At 41.7% G+C, this 26,470-nt stretch overlaps 1 protein-coding gene across 3 annotated transcripts in view; it reads right to left on the bottom strand.

Moving 5' to 3' along the window:
- LOC126266719 (autophagy-related protein 2 homolog A) overlaps positions 1 to 26,470 on the bottom strand; it is a 492,161-nt gene that overhangs the window by 203,249 nt on the left and 262,442 nt on the right. For all 3 annotated transcript variants that reach the window (XM_049971191.1, XM_049971193.1, XM_049971192.1), the window contains 2 exons: positions 13,905 to 14,089; positions 4,622 to 4,809 (listed from right to left, as the gene is read on the bottom strand). In XM_049971191.1, the coding sequence (XP_049827148.1) occupies positions 4,622 to 4,809; positions 13,905 to 14,089 (373 nt within the window). The remainder of the gene's footprint in view (positions 1 to 4,621; positions 4,810 to 13,904; positions 14,090 to 26,470) is intronic.

Here is a 26,470-nt window from a genome sequence, read left to right as displayed (position 1 = left end):
AAGTTCTATCATTCTGAACTTGCTAAAACCTTTTTCTCCTTCTGCTGGTCTCTAAAGTGGAAACACTTTTCGCCACCAGCACTACCAATCAGGCTCAATCCAAATGAAAAATTAACCCTGCCTGATTCAGTGCAGTCTCCCATCCAACTGTGATCCACCCTCACTGCCCATAAATCACCTCTGTTAACTTTCCAAACTTCTTAATGTAAAACCTTGCCTCGCAACCATTGCCCTAATCCCTTAATGGAAACCAAATTTAAATCTTCAGATAGAACTGCAATCCATCACCTGAAAACTGATCCTGACCATAAAATCCTTCCTGCCGACAAAGGCCTCACAACTGTAGGTATCAACAGCAGGGATTACCTGGTGGCAGGATTCCACCAGCTGGCACTGTGACACCAATCCAGAAATGCAGCAAGATATCCAGTCCCTCCTCAAATCCTTAGGCACATTCCAGAGCCTCTCCCTTAAGTCTGTTTCTCTCCTAACCCCTACCACTCCCCACACTCTTATCTTCTACATGCTTCCTATTTCATAAACCTAACCATCCAGGATGACACATTAAGGCTTATTACTGTACCATTACAAAGAGGTTCTTTGCTCTTGTGAGCCAACACCTTCAGTCTATTAAGCATGACCTACATATTCCTATATAAAAAGACACCAATCATTTTTCTGCCGATTCTTCACAATTCTTGCCCTTTTAGCACCTGGAACCTTGCTTGTCACAGTTGATGCCAGGTCCCTCTATACTAACCTCCTCAATGCCCCTGGTCTTCCTGCTACTGAACACTACATTTCCCAATACTTGACTGACCCCATACCTGCAACCTCCTTCCTGGTCACCATGAACAGCAGTATACTTGCCCACAATTACTTCTCCTTTGAAGGCATCACCTACAAACAAATCCATAGTACAGCAAAGGGCATCCACATGGCACCATCATATGCCAACCTTTTAATAGGCCTCACTTATTACTGATGGGCTGTCGAGAGGTATCCTTCTTAACCACCCAGTACCCCAAACACCTCACCTGGTTCACATTTGATTTTGGAATCTTCATGATGTGAACTGAGGGTGAGGACACCCTATTCACATTCCTTCAATACTTCAACCGCTTCTCCCCATTTGCTTCACCTGGTCCTCCTCAAACCAACAAGCCACTGTCCTCGATGTTCCACCTCAAGGATAGCTACTCAGTACCTCCATCCACATCGAACCAACTAACAACCAATAATACCTTGATTTGGACAGCTGACACCCATACCATACCAAGTTGTCCCTTCCATGTAGCCTAACCACTAGTGGTTGTCGCATCTGTAGTGATGAGCAGCCCCTCTCCAAATATGCTAAGGGTCTCACTGAGGCCTTCACTGAGTGAAATTACCCTCCCAACCTTAATCAGAAAGAGATATCTGGTACTTTGGCTCTCCAATTACCTACCTTCACCCACAAAACCACTGTCCAGCCACAAACGTGCACTCCTCTCATGACTCGGTACCATCCAGGACTGAAACAACTCCATCACAATCTCCACCAGGATTCTGACTACCTCTCGTCATGCCCTGAAAGGAGGAATATCCTACCCCCTATCCTTGCTAATCCTCTCACACTGGTATTCAACCATCCACCGAATCTATGCAATCTTCCTATCCAGTCCCACTCCACCTCTGCTCCCAACCTTGCTCGTAGCTCATATCCTTGCAATAGGCCTTGATGCTAGGCCTGTTCTCTCACTGCCACTTACTCCATTCCTGTCACAGGCATCCCCTATCCCATCAAAGACAGGAATTCATGTGAAAGCAGCCATGTGATCTACAAATTAAGCTGCAACCACTGTGCAGTTTTTTCCATGGACATGAAACTAACAAGCTGTATGTCCAAATGAAGACCACTGCCAGACTGTGGGCAAGGGAAAGCTCAACCAAGGGTTGCTGAACATACTGCCCAACAAGATGTGCTTCACCTAAAGGACTGCATTATGGCTTATAACACATAGATTCTTCATACCAACACTAGCTTTTCTGAATTGTGCAGGTGGGATATCTTTCTGCAACACATCCTTCATTCCTGTAACCCACCTTGCCCCAGTCTTCGCTAGTTCCTATCCTCCATCTACCTGTTTTCGTCCCTGCTCACACTCCAGAACTACACATGCCTTCTATTCTGTCAACACACTTACAGGCTTTTCCACTTCTCTACCTCTCTCCTCCCCCTTTTTGGCTCCCCTCCCCCTGTCCCCATCTCCAGCACAGTTTCCTAACTCTGCACTTAGCATCCGCATTCCCTGCGCACTCTCACATGTAGCACAGCATCTTCCCTAAACCCTACCCTACTATCCCTCTCCTCTCTGCCTCATGCCATTTCCATACCCCCACCACCACTCCAGATTGCTGCTCACACCAAACATAGTTGCAGTCTCTACAGTCAGGCCACAGTCACCAGAGACAGTGGTCACATGTGCACGAATTGTGCTGATGTGAAAGTGTGTGTGTATTTTATTTCTGAACAAGGTCTTTTTGGTCTGAAAGCCTAAATAGTTAGCAGCCTTTTTTATTTTGCCTCCTCTATGAGGTAAGCAGCAGTCTACCCTTTTTATAATATTGTTGTTATTTCATCCTGGACATTCAAAAAAAAAAGTTCAGATGGCTCTGGGCACTATGGGACTTAACTTCTCAGGTCATCAGTCCCCTAGAACTTAGAACTACTTAAACCTAACTAACCTAAGGACATCACACACAGCCATGCCCGAGACAGGATTCGAACCTGCAACCGTAGCGGTCGCGCGGTTCCAGACTGTAGCATCTAGAACTGCTCAGCCACTCCGGCCGGTGGACATTCCATTATTTCAATATTTACAGTACCTCCAACAGAAAACCTAAAAGTAAATACTGCTTCATGTGTTCGTTAATAATGCACTGTACACATGAGTAAAGTATATGATGATGTCAGATCTCTACCAACATTCAATACAGGTAACAACACATGGTGTTACAAACATAGCTAGATTACCAACCAAACATGTGCCAGTGAATGATTTCTTCATCATCATGACAGAAGAAAACAAAACAAATTGTTAACAGTACTAGTTTCTTTCCTGTCATGAAGGAGATAGTCAATAACCAATTTGTTTTGCCAGGTACTGCAGCTAACCAGCACTGTTATCTTCAAGTGCTAAAATGAAAGTGAGTAGTACTCAGTAAAAAATGTCTGTATGGAGGTGATCAATGGATTGGCTTCTAGACCATGGAAATTCTTCCAATCAAACGGCTCTGGATGTTGAACAGCTTCTGACAAAAATAAAATGAAAACTTTTGGTGAGCACCTTCCTCTCGGGATCCGTGACTTTTCCTGCTTACTAGGGATCTATTTCTGGGCACAGAAGAAAGGAGACAAATTGCGCCATGTATAGTAAACAGTGAAGTTTCTGCATGGGTGATTGTTGGTCAGATGATCAAAACAGTGTGTTGTAGACCTAGTTCATTGACTTCTCACTAGTGTCTGTCTGCTTAGCAATGAGGAAAGAATTCAGGTGACTTTTGGGACCTCCTGTTCAAGTTGAACAACTCTCTGTCATCAAATAATCACAGTAACAGGCACCATTAATCATCTGGCTAGAACCCAGTCCCACATACTGTTCCTATATTGTTGCGTGGCTCACTGAATTCCCCCAAATGGCCTTACCATCAAATTACCTATCTCCAGCTGCCACCCCTCCTTCCACAAAGACCTACACCTGTTCAGATTCTACCAATCCTTAGTCCTCACCAATATAGTCCTGCAAAACCATATCAACTACGCCCAAACCTCATTGCAATACCTTCTCTCCATCCGCAAAATTCTCCTGCTATGCAATCACAAATTCCTGGAACCCATAACACACATCGAAACTGAATATAGATTTAAGTATTTTAAGTCTTTTCTGAAGGTACAGAGAGAGCACAAGATGAATGCAGTTAGTAGATCCAGAAGGGTGTAGGTTGCAGTAGTTATTCAGAGATGATGAGGTTTGTGCAGGATAGAGTAACAGGGGAAGCTGCACCAAGCCAATGTTTGAACTGAATACCACAACTACAACAACAACATGGTACACTTTGAACCTGAAGATGAAACCCAAGGGCTTGAATTGCATTGTGTATTGAAATTTTATTTATGTTTCTTGGCACTGCAAATGGTATAATAGTTCTAATGCTATAGTAATCCTAATCTCAATGGAAAAATGAAATAACTTTTTCAGAAAAGGTGAAAAGAAAAGTGAACACAAAATATATATGTACTGATCTTAATATGAAGATGATAAATTAATCTATACCTTCTGCAACCTTTTCATTAGTTTTGAAACATGCCTAACAATACTACATTAAAATCAAACATTAAATAACTGTTTTATTAACTCAGTAATGAGATGTCTTACTTTAAATCTTGATCAAAAAATGAATAAATCAACCAATTTCAATTTAGCAAACCCATATTCGAAAACAACAACCTATTCTGTAGAAAAGTTATACTCATCACAATATTAAGTCACATATAAATGGGTTAACTCAAATCTCTTTATGATAATTATGTTTTTTAATATGATATTTTTACTCAGTTATGAACTAAACCCTACATTACCTGTAATCAACTGCACAGTCCCAGAGATGCATGTGCAACTCAGTTATAACTCCAGGAGGATCATATCCTGCAACTGGGTAATCTCTGACATCAAAGAAGTCCACAAACTGTGTGAACCAGCTTGTACTACTAGCACACATTCGGTGTCTTAATGTGGCCCCACGAAGACCTGCTGCTACTCGGAATGTCTGGAAATACAGTCAAAATGTAAAACTACAAAAAGTTTTATTTTTCTCCTTATAAAAATCCAAATTTATAAATACTCAAACAAAAGTTAAGAGTCACAGGAGATATAAGAAATGACAAAGAGTGTTAACATGAAAGACATAACAACAAAAAGGCAACAAAGTATGGGAAAAAAAACAGGAAAATAGGAAAGCTGTGATAGCTAAAAAAGGAGTCCACTGAAACAATACTGAACAATGGCACCAATCAGTAATACTGGTGTTTTATTACACTACACTATGCATTTATGGTCCTGTGGGCCCATCGAGAGGTGTATCTTGATATTTACCATAAGCCCTGAAATGCATAGTACAGCTCAATGAAACACAATTATTTGTGACTGAGCATGTTGTTCAATATACTTTCAGTATATTTAGCACAGTTACATCCACAGCTGCAAAACACGGATCAAATTAATGAAAATGATTTCTTAAGATAAACATTACTGTTCATAATGGAAAGCCATAAGTCAGGGAGAACAGAAAGGAGAACTTTGGTAAGAATGGTGGGATCTGGAAAGGAAACAAGGAAAGGTACAATACACTCTGGGAACAGTGATCGTGAAATGTACAAATACAAATACCAATGTTTGAAGACAGGATAGGTTAAACCAAAATATGTGAAAAATTTAATCATGTGTTAATGTGAAGCTACAGGACATCTGTAGCGGCACTTACATTTTGAATCTAGCTTCTTATTTTTCACCACAGTATAGCGCCACACTGAAGAAAAAGCTTGATAGTGGCACAGGTATCTACATACATACTCCATGAGTTACCATACACTGCATGGCAGAGGATACCTTGTTCCACTACTGGTCATTTTCTTTCCTGCTCCATTCATTAATTGAGCAAGCAAAAAATGAATGCCTACATGCCTCCATGTGAGCCCTAATTTCTCTTACCTTGTCTTTGCGGTTGTTATGTGAAATGTATGCTGGCGACATTAGAATCAGTCTTGAGTCACGTGCAAATGCTGGCTCTACAAATTTTATCAACAGTGTTTTATTAACAGGATGTTGACTCCCCTCCAGGGATTCCCATTTGAGTTCATGAAGCATATCCATAATGTTTTGACGGTGTCAGTGTTGAGACAGGGATTAGTGATCATGATGTTGTCATTACGACTATGGTTACAAAAGTTAAAAAGTCAGTCAAGACAGCTAGGAGAGTATTCTTACCAGGAAGAACAGATAAGCAGTTGTTAGCATCCCACTTAGTAAATGAATCAAATTCATTTACTTCCCCTATGATGGACGTGGAAGAATTATGGGCAAATTTTAAACGCATTGTAAATCACACATTGGAGAAGTATGTGCCGAAAAAGTGGGTTACGGACGGAAAAGACCCACTGTGGTTTAACAGCGCAATTCAGAGAATGCTCAGGAAGCAAAGACAGTTGCACTAATGGTACAAGAAAGATCGGGAGAATGAGGATAGGCAAAAGTTAGTAGAGATTTGTGCTGCTGTAAAAAGAGTGATGCGCGAAGCATTCAACCACTACCAACGTCATACCTTAGCAAAAGATCTTGCTGAAAACCCAAGGAAATTCTGGTCTTACGTAAAATCGGTAAGCAGGTTGAAGGCTTCCATCCAGTCAGTCACTGATCAGTCTGGCCTGGCAACGGAAGACAGCAAAACGAAAGCTGAAATTTTAAATTTAGCATTTGAGAAATTTTTCACGCAGGAGGATCGTACAAACATACTGCCGTTTGAGTCTCGTACAGATTCCCGTATGGAGGACATAGTGATAGGCATCCCTGGGGTTGTGAAGCAGCTGAATGGGTTGAAAATAAATAAATCAGCAGGTCCTGATGGGATTCCAATTCGTTTTTACAGAGAGTACTCTACTGCATTGGCTCCTTACTTAGCTTGCATTTATCGCGAATCTCTTGCCCAATGTAAAGTCCCGAGCAACTGTAAAAAAGTGCAAGTGATGCCTGTATATAAGAAGGGTAGAAGGACGGATCCTCAAAATTACAGACCAATATCCTTAACATCGGTTTGTTGCAGGATTCTTGAACATATTCTCATTTCGAATATAATGAATTTCCTTGAGACAGAGAAGTTGCTGTCCATGCATCAGCACGGCTTTAGAAAGCATTGCTCCTGCGAAACGCAACTCGCTCTTTTTTCACATGATATCTTGCAAACCATGGATGAAGGGTATCAGACGGATGCCATATTCCTTGACTTCCGGAAAGCGTTTGACTCGGTCCCCCACTGCAGATTCCTAACTAAGGTACGAGCATATGGGACTGGTTCCCAAATATGTGAGTGGCTTGAAGACTTCTTAAGTAATAGAACCCAGTATATTGTCCTCAATGGTGAGTGTTCATCGGAGGTGAGGGTATCATCTGGAGTGCCCCAGGGAAGTTTGGTAGGTCCGCTGTTGTTTTCCATCTACATAAATGATCTTTTGGATAGGGTGGATAGCAATGTGCGGCTGTTTGCTGATGGTGCTGTGGTGTACGGGAAGGTGTCATCATTGAGTGACTGTAGGAAGATACAAGATGACTTGGAAAGGATTTGTGATTGGTGTAAGAAATGGCAGCTAACTCTAAATATAGATAAATGTAAATTAATGCAAATGAATAGGAAAAAGAATCCTGTAATGTTTGAATACTCCATTAGTAGTGTAGCACTTGACACAGTCACATCGATTAAATATTTGGGCATAACATTGCAGAGCGATATGAAGTGGGACAAGCATGTAATGGCAGTTGTGGGGGAGGTGGATAGTCATCTTCGGTTCATTGGTAGAATTTTCGGAAGATGTGGTTCATCTGTAAAGGAGACCACTTATAAAACACTAATACGGCCAATTCTTGAGCAATCCTCGAGTCTTTGGGATCCCTATCAGGTCGGATTGAGGGAGGAGATAGAAGCAAATCAGTGACGGGCTGCTAGATTTGTTACTGGTAGGTTTGATCATCATGCGAGTGTTACGGAAATGCTTCAGGAACTCGGGTGGGAGTCTCTGGAGGAAATGAGACATTCTTTTTGTGGATCACTATTGAGAAAATTTAGAGAACCAGCATTTGAGGCTGACTGCAGTACAGTTTTACTACCGCCATTGTATACTTCGCAGAAAGACCACAAACATAAGATAAGAGATATTAGGGCTCATATAGGGAGTCATTTTTCCCTCGTTCTGTTTGGGAGCGCAACTGGGAGAGAAGGTGCTAATTGTGGTACGAGGTACCCTCCGCCACACACCGTATGGTGGATTGCGGAGTATGTATGTAGATGTAGATGTTCTGCTGAAATCTTCTTGAGGTTCCATCTGGAAGGCCGTAATGAAATTCCACAACATTCTGGCAAGTGTTCCCTCTCAACATCTACTGGCATGATTATTTGGGGGAAGCTATACATACAGCTAAGCAGTTGCTGCCTCTTTATCACCCCATCCATCAAACACAGGGATCAGTGAGTGGTGGGGAGGGGGTGGGAGGCGGACCGCCATGCAATTCTTGGTGCAATCAGTCCTTCACAGAATAACAAAGCATCAAGCTCTGGGTGTGGTCTTGGTATATAGCTGCAAGTGCTGTGTTCCATGTCTAACTTAGCTGTTGACGAGGCTGTCACGGAACCTTATCTCAATTGCTAATGCTCTCCCAAAAGCAACAAGTCTGGCACAATGTTTTTGTTGGCAGCGCCATAGGACATGCAGTCAACAGAAAGAAGACTCACACAGATCTGTACCTTCAAGCAAAGAGCTGTCATCAGCCAACACAACGGTACATTGTTCTAACAACTCTAGTTCAAATAACATATGCCATTTGTGACTATGTGATCTCTCAGGTTTTGTTGGTAAGACTGATTAATGTTGCACTTCCAGTTATTGTTTCTGACTCAGCAGAACACCCAGAGACACACAATTAAACTTAAACATGTGTTTCACCAGAATTGATAGTCAGATGCAGGTTAGACGTGCACTGAAGAAAACAATTGTTACAGCCACCTGCACAGAAGAGGTGGAGAAAGGGAAAGAGAAACTCTGCTTTATTCCCTATATATTGGACCTTCTTAAGCTAAAATTGTGAGAAACCTTGAAAAATAACATCAAAAGCCATGTTTTGAGCACCATAAAAAATGAAAGATATGCTTGGTTCAGTAAAGAACAAACTGCAATTGCAAATCCTGATATAAATAGCATCACGTGTGAACGTGGCCTCCAGTACGTTGGGCAAACACAGCACTGCATTTTGCAAAATTACATGGAGCAGATTAGAAGACTATGTCTGGGGTGTAAAGATATATCAGCAGTGGCACAACACAGCCACAACAACAAGCACACATTCAAATTTAAGAAAACAAAAATGTTGTGCCATTTCCGTGGCTTTTGGGAGAGCATTATTAAAGAACCAATTGAGATAATGCTCCAGGAGGATCTCGTCAACATGGATGAGAGCCACCAGCTAAGTTCGGCACGGACTTGGGTTAACAGCTATATGGTGAAACCCTACAAAGCAGCAGAAGCTTTGCAAGTGCAGGAAGGACTGAATGTGCCAACAATCGAACAGCGGTCCACCCCCACTGCAGGTCATCGACATCCATATGAGTAGGAATGGTTGGCGGGGTGGGGTATGGCTGCCGCTCAGGTATGTATATGGAATGTACATGTAATCTTGATACTTTGCCAGTAGATTATGAGAGTGTTACTCATTGAAACATCACAACATTTCAAAGCAGCTACCTGGCTGGAAGCCCGAGAAGATTTTATCAGCAGTATATGCTAGGAAAGCCTACATTCACGGATCTCCACAAGACTCGTGTGTTTGTTGAACCTACTGGCAACGAGTCTAGCTGCTTCAATGTTGTCCTTCAATGTGACCAACTAGACATCCTAAACACTCGAGCAGTACAACAGCTGTACTTGAGAATGGGTTGCAGTAGTGTTCTGTAAGTGGTCTTTATAAATGAGTTACACTTTCCTAGAATTCTCCAAATAAACTGAGGTCAACCATTCATCTTTCCTGCTGTTGACCTAACATGCTTGTTCCATTTCATATCACTTTGCAGCATTTCACTCTGATATTTAATCAATGTGACTGTGTCGAGAAGCACGCCACTAATTCTCCATTAAAAAATTACAGGATTGTTTACTTTTCTGCATTTAGAGCAAGCTGCCATTCATCACACAAAATAGAAATTCTGTCTAAGTCATCCTGTATCCTTCTACAGTTACTCGATGATGATATTTTCCCATACAATACAGCATCAGCAGCAGTCACAGATCACTGTTCTCCTTATCTGTCAGATAATTTATGTATAAAGAGAACATGAACACTCCTACCACACTTCTCTGGGGCACTCTTGATGAATCTTTTTGTCTCTGATGAACACTCACTGCCAGGACATCATACAGGGTTCTATCACCTCTTCGAGCTGCTCACATATCTGAGAACTTATTCTGTATGCTAGGACCTTTGTTAACAGTCTGGAGTGGGGCACTGTGCCACTAGGAAAATGGAATCTACCCACAGCCTTCTACGAACAGTTTGCAGGACATTGTGCAAGGAAAGGGCAAGTAGACTTTCACACAAGTGTCCGATTACAAACACAAAAGTCCAAATTTTGATTCCCTGTTGGTCTCCTACAGCTACCTTGGCCTTTGTCTTTGCCAGTTTTTTGTGTATGTGAAAACATTAAGCAACATAATGCTTGAGATTACATTTTAAATAGTACACTGCCCTATACTGGTTTCGATGAGTCAGTTATCAAGTCAGAGGACGAGAAAGGCATCCTCTATCAATGTAACTATGCATGATAAAGAACTGTGATGTAAAAATCAGTCTTTAGCTAGACAACAACTAGATTATCCTATTATAGTGTGGACACTTCAACATGGCAGCCAGTCATGAGTGTAAACAAGTGAGACCTCCTGAAAGAGGAGGAGAGATGTGGCAGAACAAGCCCTGCCCCCACCTCTCAGCACTGCCCATGTTCTGTGCTACAGCAAAAGTAGGACTGATACATAGTGACAGCGACTGACACACTTTCTTTGAGTCATGAGAGTTGTACTGACACCCTACAGTGCCCCTAGAGTAGCCTTTCCATTCACTTCAAACTCCAGTCTGCTCAGAAAGCGGATTCCATGCCCACATACATTCAACTATGCTCCTCTGTCCACCTGAAAAACTGAGTTTTCCCCCACAATGAGCGAGATGAGCTCAGCAGAACAAAAAGACATTACAATCATGCATTTTACATCTTGACATATGTTTTGCTAGTGAAAGCAGTAAACTGTGATCATGCGTTGCAGTTATTCCCTTTTATTATTATCAACACACTGAGTCCTCTAAGTAATATTTGTGTAGTATGCATTACTTACAAAGAATGTGTTAGCTGCCTTTTTAAGCAGATATATTATAATAATCTTTTACACTTCCTTTGGTAATTTACTATATAATTTTATTCCTTGATATAAAATGCTGTTTTGAGTTTTTTGTTTGTATTTCTTGGGTGAAAGATGGCACATGTTCCATGACTATGTATAGAACTCTTAGTGAAATACTGAGTATTACTTTTCCTGATATGCAAATAGATTGGTAAATGTACTCATTGGGTGAAGTAAGGATGCAGTTTTTTAAAAAGCTCTTTACAACAATCTCAAAATACTACCATTTATTATCCTTACAGCCTTTCTCCTCAGTTTAAAGACTGTGTCCACATTTTGTGTCTTTGACAGCCAGAAAAAATCCCATAACTAAGAATTAAGTGTTCATAGGAACTGTGTGTCAACAAGAGATGACATTCTTTTTGCCAGTATCTTTGTGTATTCATTCCATGTTAACTGATGATCAATATTCATCCCCAAAACCTTGTGTTTGTTACACATCTTTAGATTTATCATCTATGCTTAATGTAACAGAGTTATTCCCCCTCTTTATGATCAAGGGAATATTGTTTGTTTTCTTTGTGCTCAATCATACTTTATTACATACTGCCCAATCACAAACATTCTTGAAACATTCTTGACAGTATAAACAATGGAACAATTTTAACCAGCACATGTTGATAGTTTTATTCCTTTACTACACCATGCATTGTAAATTATATCACTGGCCAGTTTCGGCCTTAGGCCATTATCAAATGCACTATTTGCTATGTGTGTGTCACATTTAAAACTTAATATGAAACAAAATTTTTAAATGTGAATCACATACACCAAAATCATACATTTGATAATGCTCTATGGCCGAAACTGGGCAGTACTGTAATTTACAAGCATGGTGCTTTAAAGGAATAATACTGACAGACTACAGTGGTTAAAATGGTTCCATCATTACACAATACAATGCTTGAGGAACACTGAGTCACAATTTTGTTGGCTTCATAATATACCTGATCTGGAGGTCATTAAAAAAAGAGAAGAGAGATTGGACCATGTACTGTGGCATGTAGACAGCCATTGCTCCTCCTTGCTAAACATGCAACTGGCATAGGATACAAAACTACCAATATTTGTACAAAATACCCTCCATTATACATTGTGCAGGGGCTTGCAGAACATATACGTAGCTGTGTGTTGATGCCATTAGCAGTAAAAATGTATGAAGGTGTATTTTACTGGTGATAAACAATTCACAAGGAGACAATTATGTATACAAATGCAGTGATCATCTTAAAAGTCGAGCTGAATGCCACTGGGCTGTGCTAGGCACAGTTACATGTTTGGTATTATGCCACTCCTCACATCCAAAGTGAGGTCTTGTTCGTACAAACAGCTATTTTTTAACACTGAAGATCAAACACCAATCTTCTAGATTACTAATCCAACACTTACCAAATGACACATGTATCAAAATGGTGACAGTTCTGGAAAAGATCTTCAGCTTGTTAAAGTAACTAAGAAATTTGTAACACCTTGTAATCCCAATGATAAAATGGTAATGTTAACAGAATCTTCCATCAGTTCTTGGTAGAACAACATTATAATAAATATAACATTATAATAAATATTGTAGAACAAACGCAAACTGATGCTTTTCGTTTATTATAAAATGTTAACATGTTCAGAGTTGTACTGAAGAATAGCTTTTGAGATTTCAAAGATACATCCCCAGTTGGTGGTTACTAAAAAGGTTAAAAGGTATGTCTTATGTGAAGCTACATCTTGTGATCAATATGGCAGTAACCTCCTGTGAGATCATTGTTTCATGTCGATCATGAGGCAAACCCTCACATAAAATAAATCCTCCTCTAATGTTATTCCAGTTAGTTAAACATTCCAATTATTTTGATATGAGTACAAAATACAAAAGTTTAATCTTCCTTTATTCTAATTTGGCCTGCCCAACATACCTGTTTCAATACACAGCTCCCCAATAAATTATCAGTAAAATTTTCTCAGCCCTTAGTGATCACAATAATAAATTTATGCAGCCAAATTTCTATTTTTGTCTTAGTGATACCTCATCATGGTGTATCCTATTCATAATGCATCCCCTGGCAAGGCTGATGTTATTTCCTGATATTCACCTGTTATAGGAAGCTACTCACTATAACAATGTTATGTTCTTAATTATCCTTTCAATGCATCTTTCTTCCAACATTGAATAATTGCTCTCCCTTGTCATCCCTCTATGGCACATACTTTGAATTGACTTATTCCCATCAGCACATCTTCTTCAGTGCTTTAACTAGTCTATACCTTCACTGTATGGAACACTTCTTTAAATGAAAATGGCTCCTGGTGAGAAAACTTTTAAACACATGCAAAAGACTATTCAACACACTATCTTGTCATGACTGTAAAGCAGAGAGTAATGACACACACATGCATGCAGCAGCTGCTCAGAACATGAACTATCTTCCAGCAGAGGCAGGCACTTCAAAATCAGATGAGACAACTACATCTAGGTCTGCACTTCTAGAACCCTGTACATAGTATCCAGAAGTCAAGCTGTTGCTACATTCATTATTTGTACTGGGTTCCAATTTCTGTTGATCTCTTACCGGCTGACAGTTTTTTCTTTTCCCTTATCTCCTCCTTCAATGTTCGTGTCAAACTGGAAATGTTACTGTCATTAAATAAGTTTTAACAAGTTCACCTTAAGATTGAGAATGCTGTCATCAAGCTGTATCTTGATGGCCATTGTAAGCATGTCTCCTCCTGCTGCAGAATGGTTCACTAGTGCTTCTCCTTCAGACTTGTATATTGTTAGATCTAGATGGCTTGGAGGTGGTGATCCGTACATTCTGAGAGGTGGTGCAATTGTAGGCGTCCGTACTAAACCTGTGGAACATGCAAGTTTAACCTTACTTGACGTACTGGTGCTTCTTATAGTAATAGATAAAACTCATGTATTAAAAGCTTGAGTGGTGCATACATTTGAATTGCCACAAGGAAGTATGCTACAGCCAAGTACCAGATTTAACCATCTGTAGTGTGTTATCCTCACACCCAGTCATTACCCATTCCACTGATGATAGAGTTTCTACATGAATATCCAGGTTACAGATTGCACGGACGTGGGAGGGGAAGGGGCATACAATGTCACAGGGTCTACTATAAGCATCCATAGCAGAGGCTCCTCCTAATTTCCTACCCTGAATTCTGCACCCAACGATGATGACAATAATGATAATGAGTGTCATCTTTGAGTGCACAACATTATGGTTATCAAACTGAATAACTCTCTCTCTTATTAGCTAAAATTCTAGTCACATACTCATTTAAATCGAGAACATCCCTTCTGTCAGTAAGCAAAAGACAATCAATTAAAACATGTTTCACTGACAAAAGTATATAACAAGCAAACTAATAGGTGGGAAACTGCATCAAACATTCATGGAGTGTGGTCAGTACGTGAAAATGTAAGAAGATGTAAATATCTTTTTTGTGGTTGCTTGGAGATACTCCCTGGTCTTGTTAGGGAATGCATATATCAGAGCTTACTGACACTCACATAAAAATTTTGTTTTCCTACTAGCATACTAATTTTTAGTTCATCAGCATGGTAACGGGTGCAGCGGAACAGTACACTTTAACAGCCATTTCATTCACTTGGATTTTCTCCTTTCTTGGTATAAACTGAATTCCACTACCTTTCCTTGCTGCTATAACTGGCAAAGGGTATTCTTCATATTCTGGGCAGCTTTGTCTACTGGGTAGAACTGCTGGATTGCACAAACAGCAAATTGGAAATTGATGTAGATGTGGAATTTCTTGCTTCAGTCATGCCTCATTTGCTCCAATATCTTCAAGATTTCATGTCATCTAGTGTTGAAACAGTGAATTAATTTGAAAGATGAACCCTGAAGATACTTTTAGGGAAAGCCACACTAGCCTCTGTCGAGACTCATCTGTGGTATCACGGATAGTGTCAGAACTTTATACAAGAAAGGGGACCGGGCCAGGAGGGGGATTCTAAAACAGCCACTTTTTTAATAACTGATTCAGTGAGTATGAAGAAATGTCATGCCCCAAGAACTAAATTTTATATGGAACAAACAAAACTTACTTCTTCTCTAAAAAGCAATAATTGTCTTTGAAGGTAGATTATTTGGATAACAAAGAGGTAAGTATACATAATTTCAGTATGCAATATAAATCTTTTATATTATTATTATATACTGGTTTCATAGAAGTTAGCAAATAAAGTTAAAAATATTCACAAAAGTTATTCTTTGCTACATATAAACAAGAATAATTAGCAAAAAAATACAATTGATGTGTAGTCTCGGGCTCTCCCAGTGATTCAGCTGTTTGTATTGTTGTCGGGTTTCCAGACAGGTGCAGCATTGCTTGCTATCATATTCATGTGATAGCTGAAGACTGAGCATCTTTGCCACATTCCTCCTTTATATTATTATTACCCCACCCCTTTCTCCACTACTGGCCGCACCACCGTGGTGCATTGAGTGGCAGGGGACGCCACCCGCTTGAAGCTGGGTGAGAACTCTGTTCCCTCAGTACTCCTGTGACCTGTGTTGGGCGTGGAAGTCACTCTTGGCTGGTGCTGTGATTTTAGTTGGCTGAATGCTGAGTCCCAAGCTTTTCTGAGACTCAGACCAGTGTCTCTCTTGATCAACCTGTCAGGCACTTGTATTTTAACTGCCTCCTTCAAAAAACAGTCTCAAAATGACAAGGTCTACCTTAGCACATCTATTTTTCCATGCTTCATGGAGTCCCCTGTAGCCATGCAGTGTTCTGCAACCACAGATATTGTCGGCTGCTTGAGTTCGGTGTATCTTCTGTGTCCCTTGTGTCTTTCTTCAATTGTTCCTTGGGTCTTTCTTCCCTAACACACACTTTACTGTACATACATAGAATGGGGTAAACGCCACATTTACAGTGCCTCAAGTAATCTTTCACTGTACGTAACACGGCACACGTCTTCAAAAGTGGACAGAAAACACATTTGGTATTACATCAAGTCAGGAATTTGTAAATTTTGTTCGATACTTTGCCAGCGTTCAGCAGATATGCTGTTGCCTTTTCCTTCTTGTCGTTTTGTGAGTAATAGGTTTGTACTTTCTCCCTGGAAACACTTCGGATTTCTCTCTCATCATATCTGTTCTTCTTGAAAAAAGGTGACTAGGGTGGTTAAGGTCATTTGGTAGGCTTTCTTCATCCAGTATTGCATGGGCCCTGTGTTGCAGTGCACATATCATACCCTCATGTTCTGAAGAATGATGGTAGCTGACAGTGAGGAGATACAAATCAGTATGACTGGCTTTCCTGTACACACTGTGCCCCATAGTGCCATTCATTCTGTGCTTGACCAAGACTCCCAGGAGTTCGCCATTCGCTTTGACCTCCGCGATGAATTTGATACTGGGGTGCAGAAAGTTCAGATGTTGGAGGAACTACTGAAGTCTTCCACAATCATGTGGCCACATGACAAATGTTTCATCAACATACGTGAAAAAGAATGTAGCTTCGGTGTAGCAGTTTCCAGAACTTTCTCTTTTAGGTCTTCCATAAACAAGTTTGCCACAATTGGTGACAAAGGACACCCCGTGGTGACACCATCAGTTTGTTCATAACAGTCATCAGTGAAGATATGAAGATAAAGTTTGTTGATGTGAGGACAAATTCAAAGAGATTAGTCACTGTTGGGTTGAACTTCTCCCTGATCAACTTCAAGGAATCATCAGCTGTATGTATGAAACCAGGGAACCCCCCCCCCCCCCCCCCCCCCCCCCCCCCCCCCCCCCCCGCTGTATGTATGAAACCAGGCTATAGGACACAGTGTGTACAGGAAAGCCAGTCCCGCTGATTTGTATTTCCATGCTGTGACCTACCATCACCCTTCACAGTGTGAGGGTGTGCTATGTGCCCTACAACACAGGATCTGCGTAATATCGGACGAAGAAAGCCTACCGAGGGAACTTAATCACCTTAAGCACCTTTTTCAAGAAGAACAGATATGATGAGAGACAAATATTATGTTGTGCTTTCAGGCAGAAAGTACAAGCTCAGCAAGTGGAAAAGATAAGAGGCAAATGCAATGGCACATCTGCCGTACACTGGAAAAAATCGAACAAAAATTGGCAGAATCCTGACTTGACATAATACTAAATACGTATTCAGTCCACCTCCAAACACGTGTGCTCTATTACATGTGGTGGAAGATGACTTGGGGCTACATAAACCAGAAGTTTACCATATTCCATGTAAACATGGTAAGGCGAATATCAGGGATATTGTATGGACAATCAAACAAAGACACATGGAACACAGGACATACACCAAACTCAAGCAACCAACAAAATCTGCATTTGCACAGCACTGCATGGCTCCAAGGAACTCCATGACGCCTGAAGAAATTGAAGTGCTAAGACAAACCTCATCATTTTGGGACTGTGTTCTGAAGGAGGAAACCAAAATAAAAGCAGCTGACAGGCTGATCCACAGAGACACTGAGTTCACTCTCAGCAAAGCCTGGGACTCAGTACTGAAGGACCAGAGTTCATCCCAAATCATTCCATCCATCACGGTGTGTGGGCAACAGTGGAGGAAGGCACACGGGGTGATAGTAGTTTATAGGTGGTGGGATGAAGCAAAGACACTCATTCTCCAGGTATCACCTGAAGATGATAGTAAGGTACACTGTCGAAATACTGTGTTACGAAAATGACTGCACACAGCCTGACACCCAACACAGTACACATGATTCTGCCATTCAAAATACTCTGTTTGCTTACAAAGCTTCACATCTGATCATAGTAATATGCTATTTTTTGCACTGTGTTCATGTCTTTTCTAATGTCTACCGACACCACTGAAGTATCATCAAATATGTTTTGTATGCTGAATTTGTCTATTGTGTAGCCTTGCCCACAATTCAACTAGATGGAAGTGAGAAACCACCCAAATAAACCTGGAAATTGGCTTTCAAAATTGACTCTTAACAACCTAAGAGTAAACCAAAATTGTCTTCCCTGTATTGAGCAGCCATGCCACGTGGGTTGCTGAATTCTTCACCTATGATAGTGTGTTGTGCTGTTCTACAACCCACAGACCCAGAGAAATTACCAACTTCTTCTTGATCTTGATATTTCACTCTTTTTTCCTTTTTATCGACTACAAAACAGTTTCTTTTTACTACAGAGAATCCTTTAATTTTCCTATATGTGGCATCTCTATTTCCTTTACTTATGCATGTTTCTATAGCTTTGCATTTCTCCTCCAGCCAGTCATGATTTGCAGTTTTGGTCTTTTAGTCACTCTCATTTTACAGTTACCTGCATTCATTTAGACTGCTCAGTTGCTCGATTAAATATACTTTTAATTCCATGGATTCACTATGAGAAGATCCTCAAGAGTGTGGAACATGTCAAGAAAACAAAACATAAAAAGTATATTCCAACGTGCATTTTACAGATACTAACTGAAATGGTCTTGATAGATGTGGAATCAGAAAAACCAGAAATCTACACTCCTGGAAATTGAAATAAGAACACCGTGAATTCATTGTCCCAGGAAGGGGAAACTTTATTGACACATTCCTGGGGTCAGATACATCACATGATCACACTGACAGAACCACAGGCACATACACACAGGCAACAGAGCATGCACAATGTCGGCACTAGTACAGTGTATATCCACCTTTCGCAGCAATGCAGGCTGCTATTCTCCCATGGAGACGATCGTAGAGATGCTGGATGTAGTCCTGTGGAACGGCTTGCCATGCCATTTCCACCTGGCGCCTCAGTTGGACCAGCGTTCGTGCTGGACGTGCAGACCGCGTGAGACGACGCTTCATCCAGTCCCAGACATGCTCAATGGGGGGACAGATCCGGAGATCTTGCTGGCCTGGGTAGTTGACTTACACCTTCTAGAGCACGTTGGGTGGCACGGGATACATGCGGACGTGCATTGTCCTGTTGGAACAGCAAGTTCCCTTGCCGGTCTAGGAATGATAGAACGATGGGTTCGATGACGGTTTGGATGTACCGTGCACTATTCAGTGTCCCCTCGACGATCACCAGAGGTGTACGGCCAGTGTAGGAGATCGCTCCCCACACCATGATGCCGGGTGTTGGCCCTGTGTGCCTCGGTCGTATGCAGTTCTGATTGTGGCGCTCACCTGCACGGCGCCAAACACGCATACGACCATCATTGGCACCAAGGCAGAAGCGACTCTCATCGCTGAAGACGACACGTCTCCATTCGTCCCTCCATTCACGCCTGACGCGACACCACTGGAGGCGGGCTGCACGATGTTGGGGCGTGAGCGGAAGATGGCCTAACGGTGTGCGGGACTGTAGCCCAGCTTCATGGAGACGGTTGCGAATGGTCCTCGCCAATACCCCAGGAGCAACAGTGTCCCTAATTTGCTGGGAAGTGACGGTGCGGTCCCCTACGGCACTGCGTAGGATCCTACGGTCTTGGCGTGCATCCGTGCGTCACTGCGGTCCGGTCCCAGGTCGAAGGGCACGTGCACCTTCCGCCGACCACTGGCGACAACATCGATTTACTGTGGAGACCTCACGCCCCACGTGTTGAGGAATTCGGCGGTACGTCCACCCGGCCTCCTGCATGCCCACTATACGCCCTAGCTCAAAGTCCGTCAACTGCACATACGGTTCACGTCCACGCTGTCGCGGCATGCTACCAGTGTTAAAGACTGCAATGGAGATCAGTATGCCACGGCAAACTGGCTGACACTGACAGCGGCGGTGCACAAATGCTGTGCAGCTAGCGCCATTCGACGGCCAACACCGCGGTTCCTGGTGTGTCCGCTGTGCCGTGCGTCTGATCATTGCTTGTACAGCCCTCTCGGAGTATCCGGAGCAAGTATGGTGGGTCTGACACACCGGTGTCAATGTGTTCTTTTTTCCATTTCCAGGAGTGTATTTTCATTTTAGAGGTAACACAAACTTTTCATAAATATGTAAATGTATGTATACTTGAATGCTTAATATAATTTTTATTTTGAGGAAAGGCTATCAGCAAACCAAGCAAAGAACGGAACAGGAAGAGGAAGAGGAAGAGTAAGAGGAGGAAGAAGAAGAAGAAGGAGAAGAAGAAGAAAAAGAAGAAGGGGGAGGGAGGAATGGAAGGGGGCGGAAGAAAGGTGCAGGGGGAAGGGGAGGGGGTGGGGGAGAAAAGAAAGGTGCAGTCAGATGAAAGTATTACCAAATCATCAGGTTACTAAGTCATGGTTACCAAATGTTAACATGATCTACCTACATATGGTCAAAATGACTGCTAATAGCAAACATGGGGAAAGAGAGGTACGAGTTTTGGAGAACACTGGTAACTCAAGAAAAAATACTGCCTTTATGACCTACCTTAGAAAATAGGTTGGAGAGAACAAAAAATGGCTCTGAACACCATGGGACTTAACATCTGAGGTCATCAGTCCCCTTGGAGAGAACAAAAACCCACCTTTATAATATGTGTAGATTTAAGAAAAGCTTTTGACAATTTTCACTGGAACACACTTTTTGGAATACTGAACTTACCATTGGTAAACTCCATGGAGATAAAGGCTATCTACAGCTTATACAGAAACAAGAATGCTGTTACAAGAGTCAAAGGACATGAGACGGAAGAAGTGGCTTAGTAGGGAGCAGGGCCAGGTTAAGTCCCAAGTGGCACAAGATGGCTTGAGGGGTGCCATGTTGAGAGATATTTATACAAGACATACCACAATTAGTAGCAGCCACTTGGGACACTAAGCTGTGAGAGGCCCCCAAGTGCAAGATTTGTATATAGTGTATGTCACAATTAGCAGTAAAAGTGTATGAGGGAACAAGGGGATAGGGAAGCACCACATGATAAGTCATTTGAGTGAAAAAAATGTTCTCGAACTTGCAGTGTGTGAGACAGGGTTGCAGCCTATCCCTCTTCTTATACAATCTATACATAAATTTGAAAAAAAGAATTAAAGAATAGGGGGAAGAAATAGAAACATGAAGGTTTGTTGATGACAACATAATTTTGTCAGGTACCGGGTGAGTAGAATGTATAAAGTCTCGAAAACAGGTTGTACAATGGACATCACCAAAAGTAAAATAAGGGATATGGAATGTAGTAGAATTAAATCAGGCGATGCTTTAGTAATTCTATTAGAAATGAAACAATGAAAGTGGTAAGTGATTATTGTATCTGCTGATGAGCAGCGCTCACTTCAGGAGACCCACTCCAGCCTCTGGTAGCTGGAACTTGATCATGCAAAAAGAGTCATAATTTGAAATATCTGGGGGTAATCTTTACAATCCAAGCCACAAACCAATCATACTTGAGTCTGAATAAACTTTTAAATTACCCAGTGTCTCAAGAAATTTCAAGCTTCAACTATACAAAACACTGACCCAACCCGTAGGGCTGTATGGTTGCAAAACTCGGAGTGTCTGGAAAACGACTTAAATATTCTTCTAATTTTTTAAGTAAAAAGTCTTAAGAAAGATCTATGTTCTGGTACAAGATGCAGTCACTGGTAAGTGGGGGATTTGGCATAATTATGAGCTGACTGAACTCTACAATAGACCGAACACTGTAGGCACGTTGTGAAGCAAGCAGGACATGTTGCTTGGATGGATAAGCACCAACGTCCTTAGAAGGCCACATAATTTACTTCCTGTGGAAGAAGACCACTAGGAAGACCACAGAAAAGGTGTAGAGAGAGAACCGACGGGGACCTGCTGCAGACTGACACAGAGGTGAAACAGAATCCAGTGTGAAGAGGAGTTTTGTAGAAGTATGTTAAGTAGATTATTATTGTTATTTGGGCAGCAAAATAATTGGTGACAGCTGAAGTAAAGAAGATACAGAGAAGGACTGAAAATAGCAAGAAATGCATGCCTGAAGAAGAGAAATTTGCTAACACCAAAATATAAATTTAAGTGTTAGGAAAATTTTTATGAACATTTTTGTCCACATTTATATATTGTATGCAAGAGAAATGTGGAAAATAAACAGTACAGAGAAAGGGAGATATGTTGTGTTACAGAAAAATGTTGTAGATTTGAGACTAGATTGAGTAACTAATTGTGATGTACAGATTCTGTCCCAAGTGTTCCCAGAATGAGTTTTGGTAGTTTGCAATGCTGGATAGTGGGGCAAAGCTTCAGACGCAGAAATTGGTCGGGGATCTAAGCTTCAAAATGAGACTAGTGTCAGTCACCTGCAGGCAGTTGTTGAGGCAGGGTCACGCTCCACACAGGTGTATCTACAGCACCCTCGGTGAGCACAATATGAACCAGTCTTTGGAGCAGCATTATACACACAAGTTCTGCGTGAAACTGGGGAAAAATGGGGTGGGGATGCTCAAAATGCCTATGGTGATGGGGCGATGAAACAAAGTCGAACTTTCGTGTGGCACAAGAGGTTCCAGGAAGGTCGAGAGACCATCAATGAAAACGGTCGCTCAGGTCACTTGTCGGTGTCACAAACAAATGACTTGGTGCAGAAAGTGCCTCAAGTTGTAGATAAGACCGATGATGATTTGTTTGGATGATTGCAAAGGAGTATGGAACACTCAAAACAATCGTTCACCCCATTTTAACTGTGGATCTTCAAATGAGGAATGTCTGCACGAAAATGATGGCAAAAGTCCTGACGAGTGACATGAAGGAACAGCATTTGTTAAGGTGCCAGGTATTGCATGAATGCTAAAAAACAGACCCAGAATTTTTGGACAGAGGAATCACAGGGAACAAGATGTGCATTTCTGAGTATCATCCCAAAACAAAGCGTCAGTGGAGCGAGTGGCACATAAGGAGTCTCATCACCTGAAAAAAAGCAAGGATGAGCAAATCATGAATCATGACAATGCTCATTGCATTTTTTGACAGAAAAGGTGTGGTTCACAGTGAATATGTGTCACAAGGACAAACAGTAACCTGTAAAGAAATTGCAACAATTGGACCATGCACCATGACAACGTGTCAAGCCATACTGCGCTTTTTGTCGTCTCTGCGTTGCTGGCCAAAATGGATGTGGCAACGCAGTCCCAGCTGCTGTACAGCCCTGACCTGACACAAGCAGACTCCTTTTTTTCCCAAGGATCAAAAGAAACCTAAAAGGAACTCATCATGGGGCACTGGTAGTGGTAAAAGTAGCTTTGATGACCGCACCGAAGGAGATACCCATTGAAGACAGCCAGGGTGCCTTCAATGAATGGGTGAAGCATTGGCAATGGTGGATCGAAGAAGGGTGAGAATATTTTGGAAAGTCCTGAAAAGATTGTAAACTGACATTTAATAAATGATTTTTAAAAAAGTCATTCTGGGAACTTCTGGGACAGACGCTGTACTAAGGTGATGAGCAGATATTAAGCATATAAACAAGACTGAAAACATTGGTGAGCTTTCAGACAATGTTCTTCTTCCGAGCACAGGACACACATCCACAATCATAGCTACGATGTCACTGCCAATAAATATGTACATGTACTGCAGCTCAATTGGGACAATCAATCTCCAGCAACAATAAATTGTTGACAATGTGTCACAGTCAGTATTTTTTGGGTGCTACTAAGAAAACTGAAGTTCTGCCACAGCAGCCGGGAAAGCCTTAAAAGTTGGAAGTAGCCAAAACATTGTGATGACAGTTGTGGCAACTGACCTATTCAAACACTGTTAACCCAGCTGGGACAAACATTGCAATAGCAATGACACAGCAAAATAACTGTGCTACAGCAGGACCAGCTTGCTGGTTTCCACACCTTCAAGTGGGACTAAGTTATACTGTATGTGGTTAGAAGTGGTACATCGATACAACAAACAAGCACCTAACCAATATAAATGCCCATCATTTCTTATCAAAGGTGGTCCAGTATGACAGGACCAACCACAAGGAGAGGGTCACCCCAGGTGACGGAATGATACGGTCCTGCAAGCAGCCACCACACTTTTGAGCCTTCACTGAATGCTCTAAGTCTACCTCCACAGATTTGGTGCCTATTCACTGATTGGACACTTTCTGGAAACTTCAGTCACAACAGACTTATACCCTCAAGAACAGCTATTCGAGACCAGGTTAATGCAGCAGTTCACGTACCTACATTGTGCAGGCATCCTGGTGCTACACGCCTTCACTTGCAAGATCACCTGCAAGAATTCCAGTGGGCCTCTGTGCCACTGGCACAACTTGCCACAAGCAGCCCTGCCATGAATATCTGAGGACTCTGGGCATTAGCACTCCTCCAGCTGCTCATGTCACAGCTGGATATCTGGCAACCTGCTGGTTCAGCAACCCATCAGTCCACCGTGCACTGTCCTCACCGTGTGCCACAAAAGGGTGGAGTTGGAGGGCAGGGGGACTGGTGGATGCCACAAAGCAGGGCTATGAGTGTAGCAGCTTGACTCTAAAACAAAATATTGTACCATTGGTGCTGTTTCCATGTTTCACCGACAGCCAACATCCTCGTAACGACCCACTGTCACTACCCAACCCTGCCACCATAGAGGTCACCCACTAAGGGTCACTGCAGTTGGTGTCAGGAAGTCCAAATACCACAAACATTTGTAGCTGTACACAGCATCGCATCACAGCTGCAGCTCCAGCATCAACATGCAGTGGGGTGAATGAACAAACTGTTTTACTTCTCCTTCTTAGATGTGCAGAGGAGGTGGGTTCAAGGCAGAACTGCTATCAGAATTGCATTTGCCAGGGAGCACTGTTTGGAATGAATACGGTATTCACTGTGCAACCTACTAGGGTACAGTGCAACATGTGACGAGTCTGTACCAGTGGAGTGCTTTATGTGGCTTCATTACGGCCATACTTCTACGCAGTGTACCAAGTCGAAGTGGCTAACGGTTAGGCATCAGGTGTGTGTAGTACGATGTGGTTATGAATGTGTAAACTATTGTTTTGTTGTGCTTTTGTTTTATGCATTTGATTACGTATCGTAGGTAAGGGTTCCATAACAGTAGAGTCCAGAAGACAGGGTGTTTCCAAGCAGTGGGCAAGCAGTTGTTAGTTAAACAGAAAGCACAGTTGTCACTGGATAATGTGAAGACAAAAAGGGCATTCCTGGACACGAGGAGTCTACTAGTATCAAACACAGGCCTTAATTTGAGGAAAAAATTCCTGAGAATGTATGTTTGGAGCACAGCATTGCTTAGTAGTGAAAGATGGACTGTGGGAAAACTGGAACAGAAGAGAATCACAGAATTTGAGATGTGGTGCTACACAAGAATGTTGAAAATTAGGTGGACCGAAAAGGTAAGAAATAAGGAGGTTCTCTGCAGGTTTGGTGACGAAAGGAATATATAGAAAACACTGACAAGAAGAAGGGACAGGATAGTAGGACATCTTTTAAGAGATCACTGAATAACTTCTGTGGTACTAGGGGCAGCTGTACAGGGTAAAAACTGTAGAGGAAGACAGAGATTGGAATATATTCAACAAATAATTGAAGATAAAAGTTGCAAGTGCTACTTTGAGATGAAGGCTTTGGCACAGGAGAGGAATTCATGGTGGGCTCCATCTAACGAATCAGGAGACTGATAAAATAAATAAATAAATAATAATAATAAAGTGGAGAGGTATAAGTGACTGACAGCTAGGAATAAAAAGGAGGTATTTTCCATGGCAGCTAGTCCTTTAACAGATTCAGCTGTCACCAATTTGATTACTTTCTTTTCTGGTAAGTCAATCGTGATGTCTTTCTCTGATGACCTGGAAGCAGCAGCAAAGGTTGGCGGTTGAGAAAACTGTTAGCTACTGCAAGCAGCAAGATTAAGGTTGACAGGAGAAGCAAAAGCTTTTTTGAGAAGTACAAAAAGTTTAAAAAGGCACACACATTTGAGAAGCTGAACCAGAGCCTGCAGTAACACTATAAAATAAATAAATAAATAAATAAATAAATAATGAGAATTAAAAAAATACAGATTAGCATGAGGTTTTCCCATGAGCAATTACACGAATATGAATAAACACAATGATACAACGGAATGTTTTGTTGACAGAATATGGAAAGTTAATGTACAAACTTACGAGTTGGGGGAAAGTGATGAGCAAATTGGATTATACTCCAAGAAAGCATGCATAGGGTAATAGATCCCTCCCTGAGGGAGCTGCCACTTGACATGTCTAGGAGAGTTCAGACAGGTTCCCCAAAAGACCTGTACACTGCTGTCAGGTTGGCTACAGAGGCACAGAAGATTATGTAGCGAAAGAGGTGTGCAATAAGTGAGGTGCGTTTTC

The sequence above is a fragment of the Schistocerca gregaria genome, chromosome 4 (genome assembly GCF_023897955.1).
Source record: "Schistocerca gregaria isolate iqSchGreg1 chromosome 4, iqSchGreg1.2, whole genome shotgun sequence".
Taxonomy (NCBI): Eukaryota; Metazoa; Arthropoda; class Insecta; order Orthoptera; family Acrididae; genus Schistocerca; species Schistocerca gregaria.
This window is presented reverse-complemented; position numbering and strand designations above follow the sequence as displayed.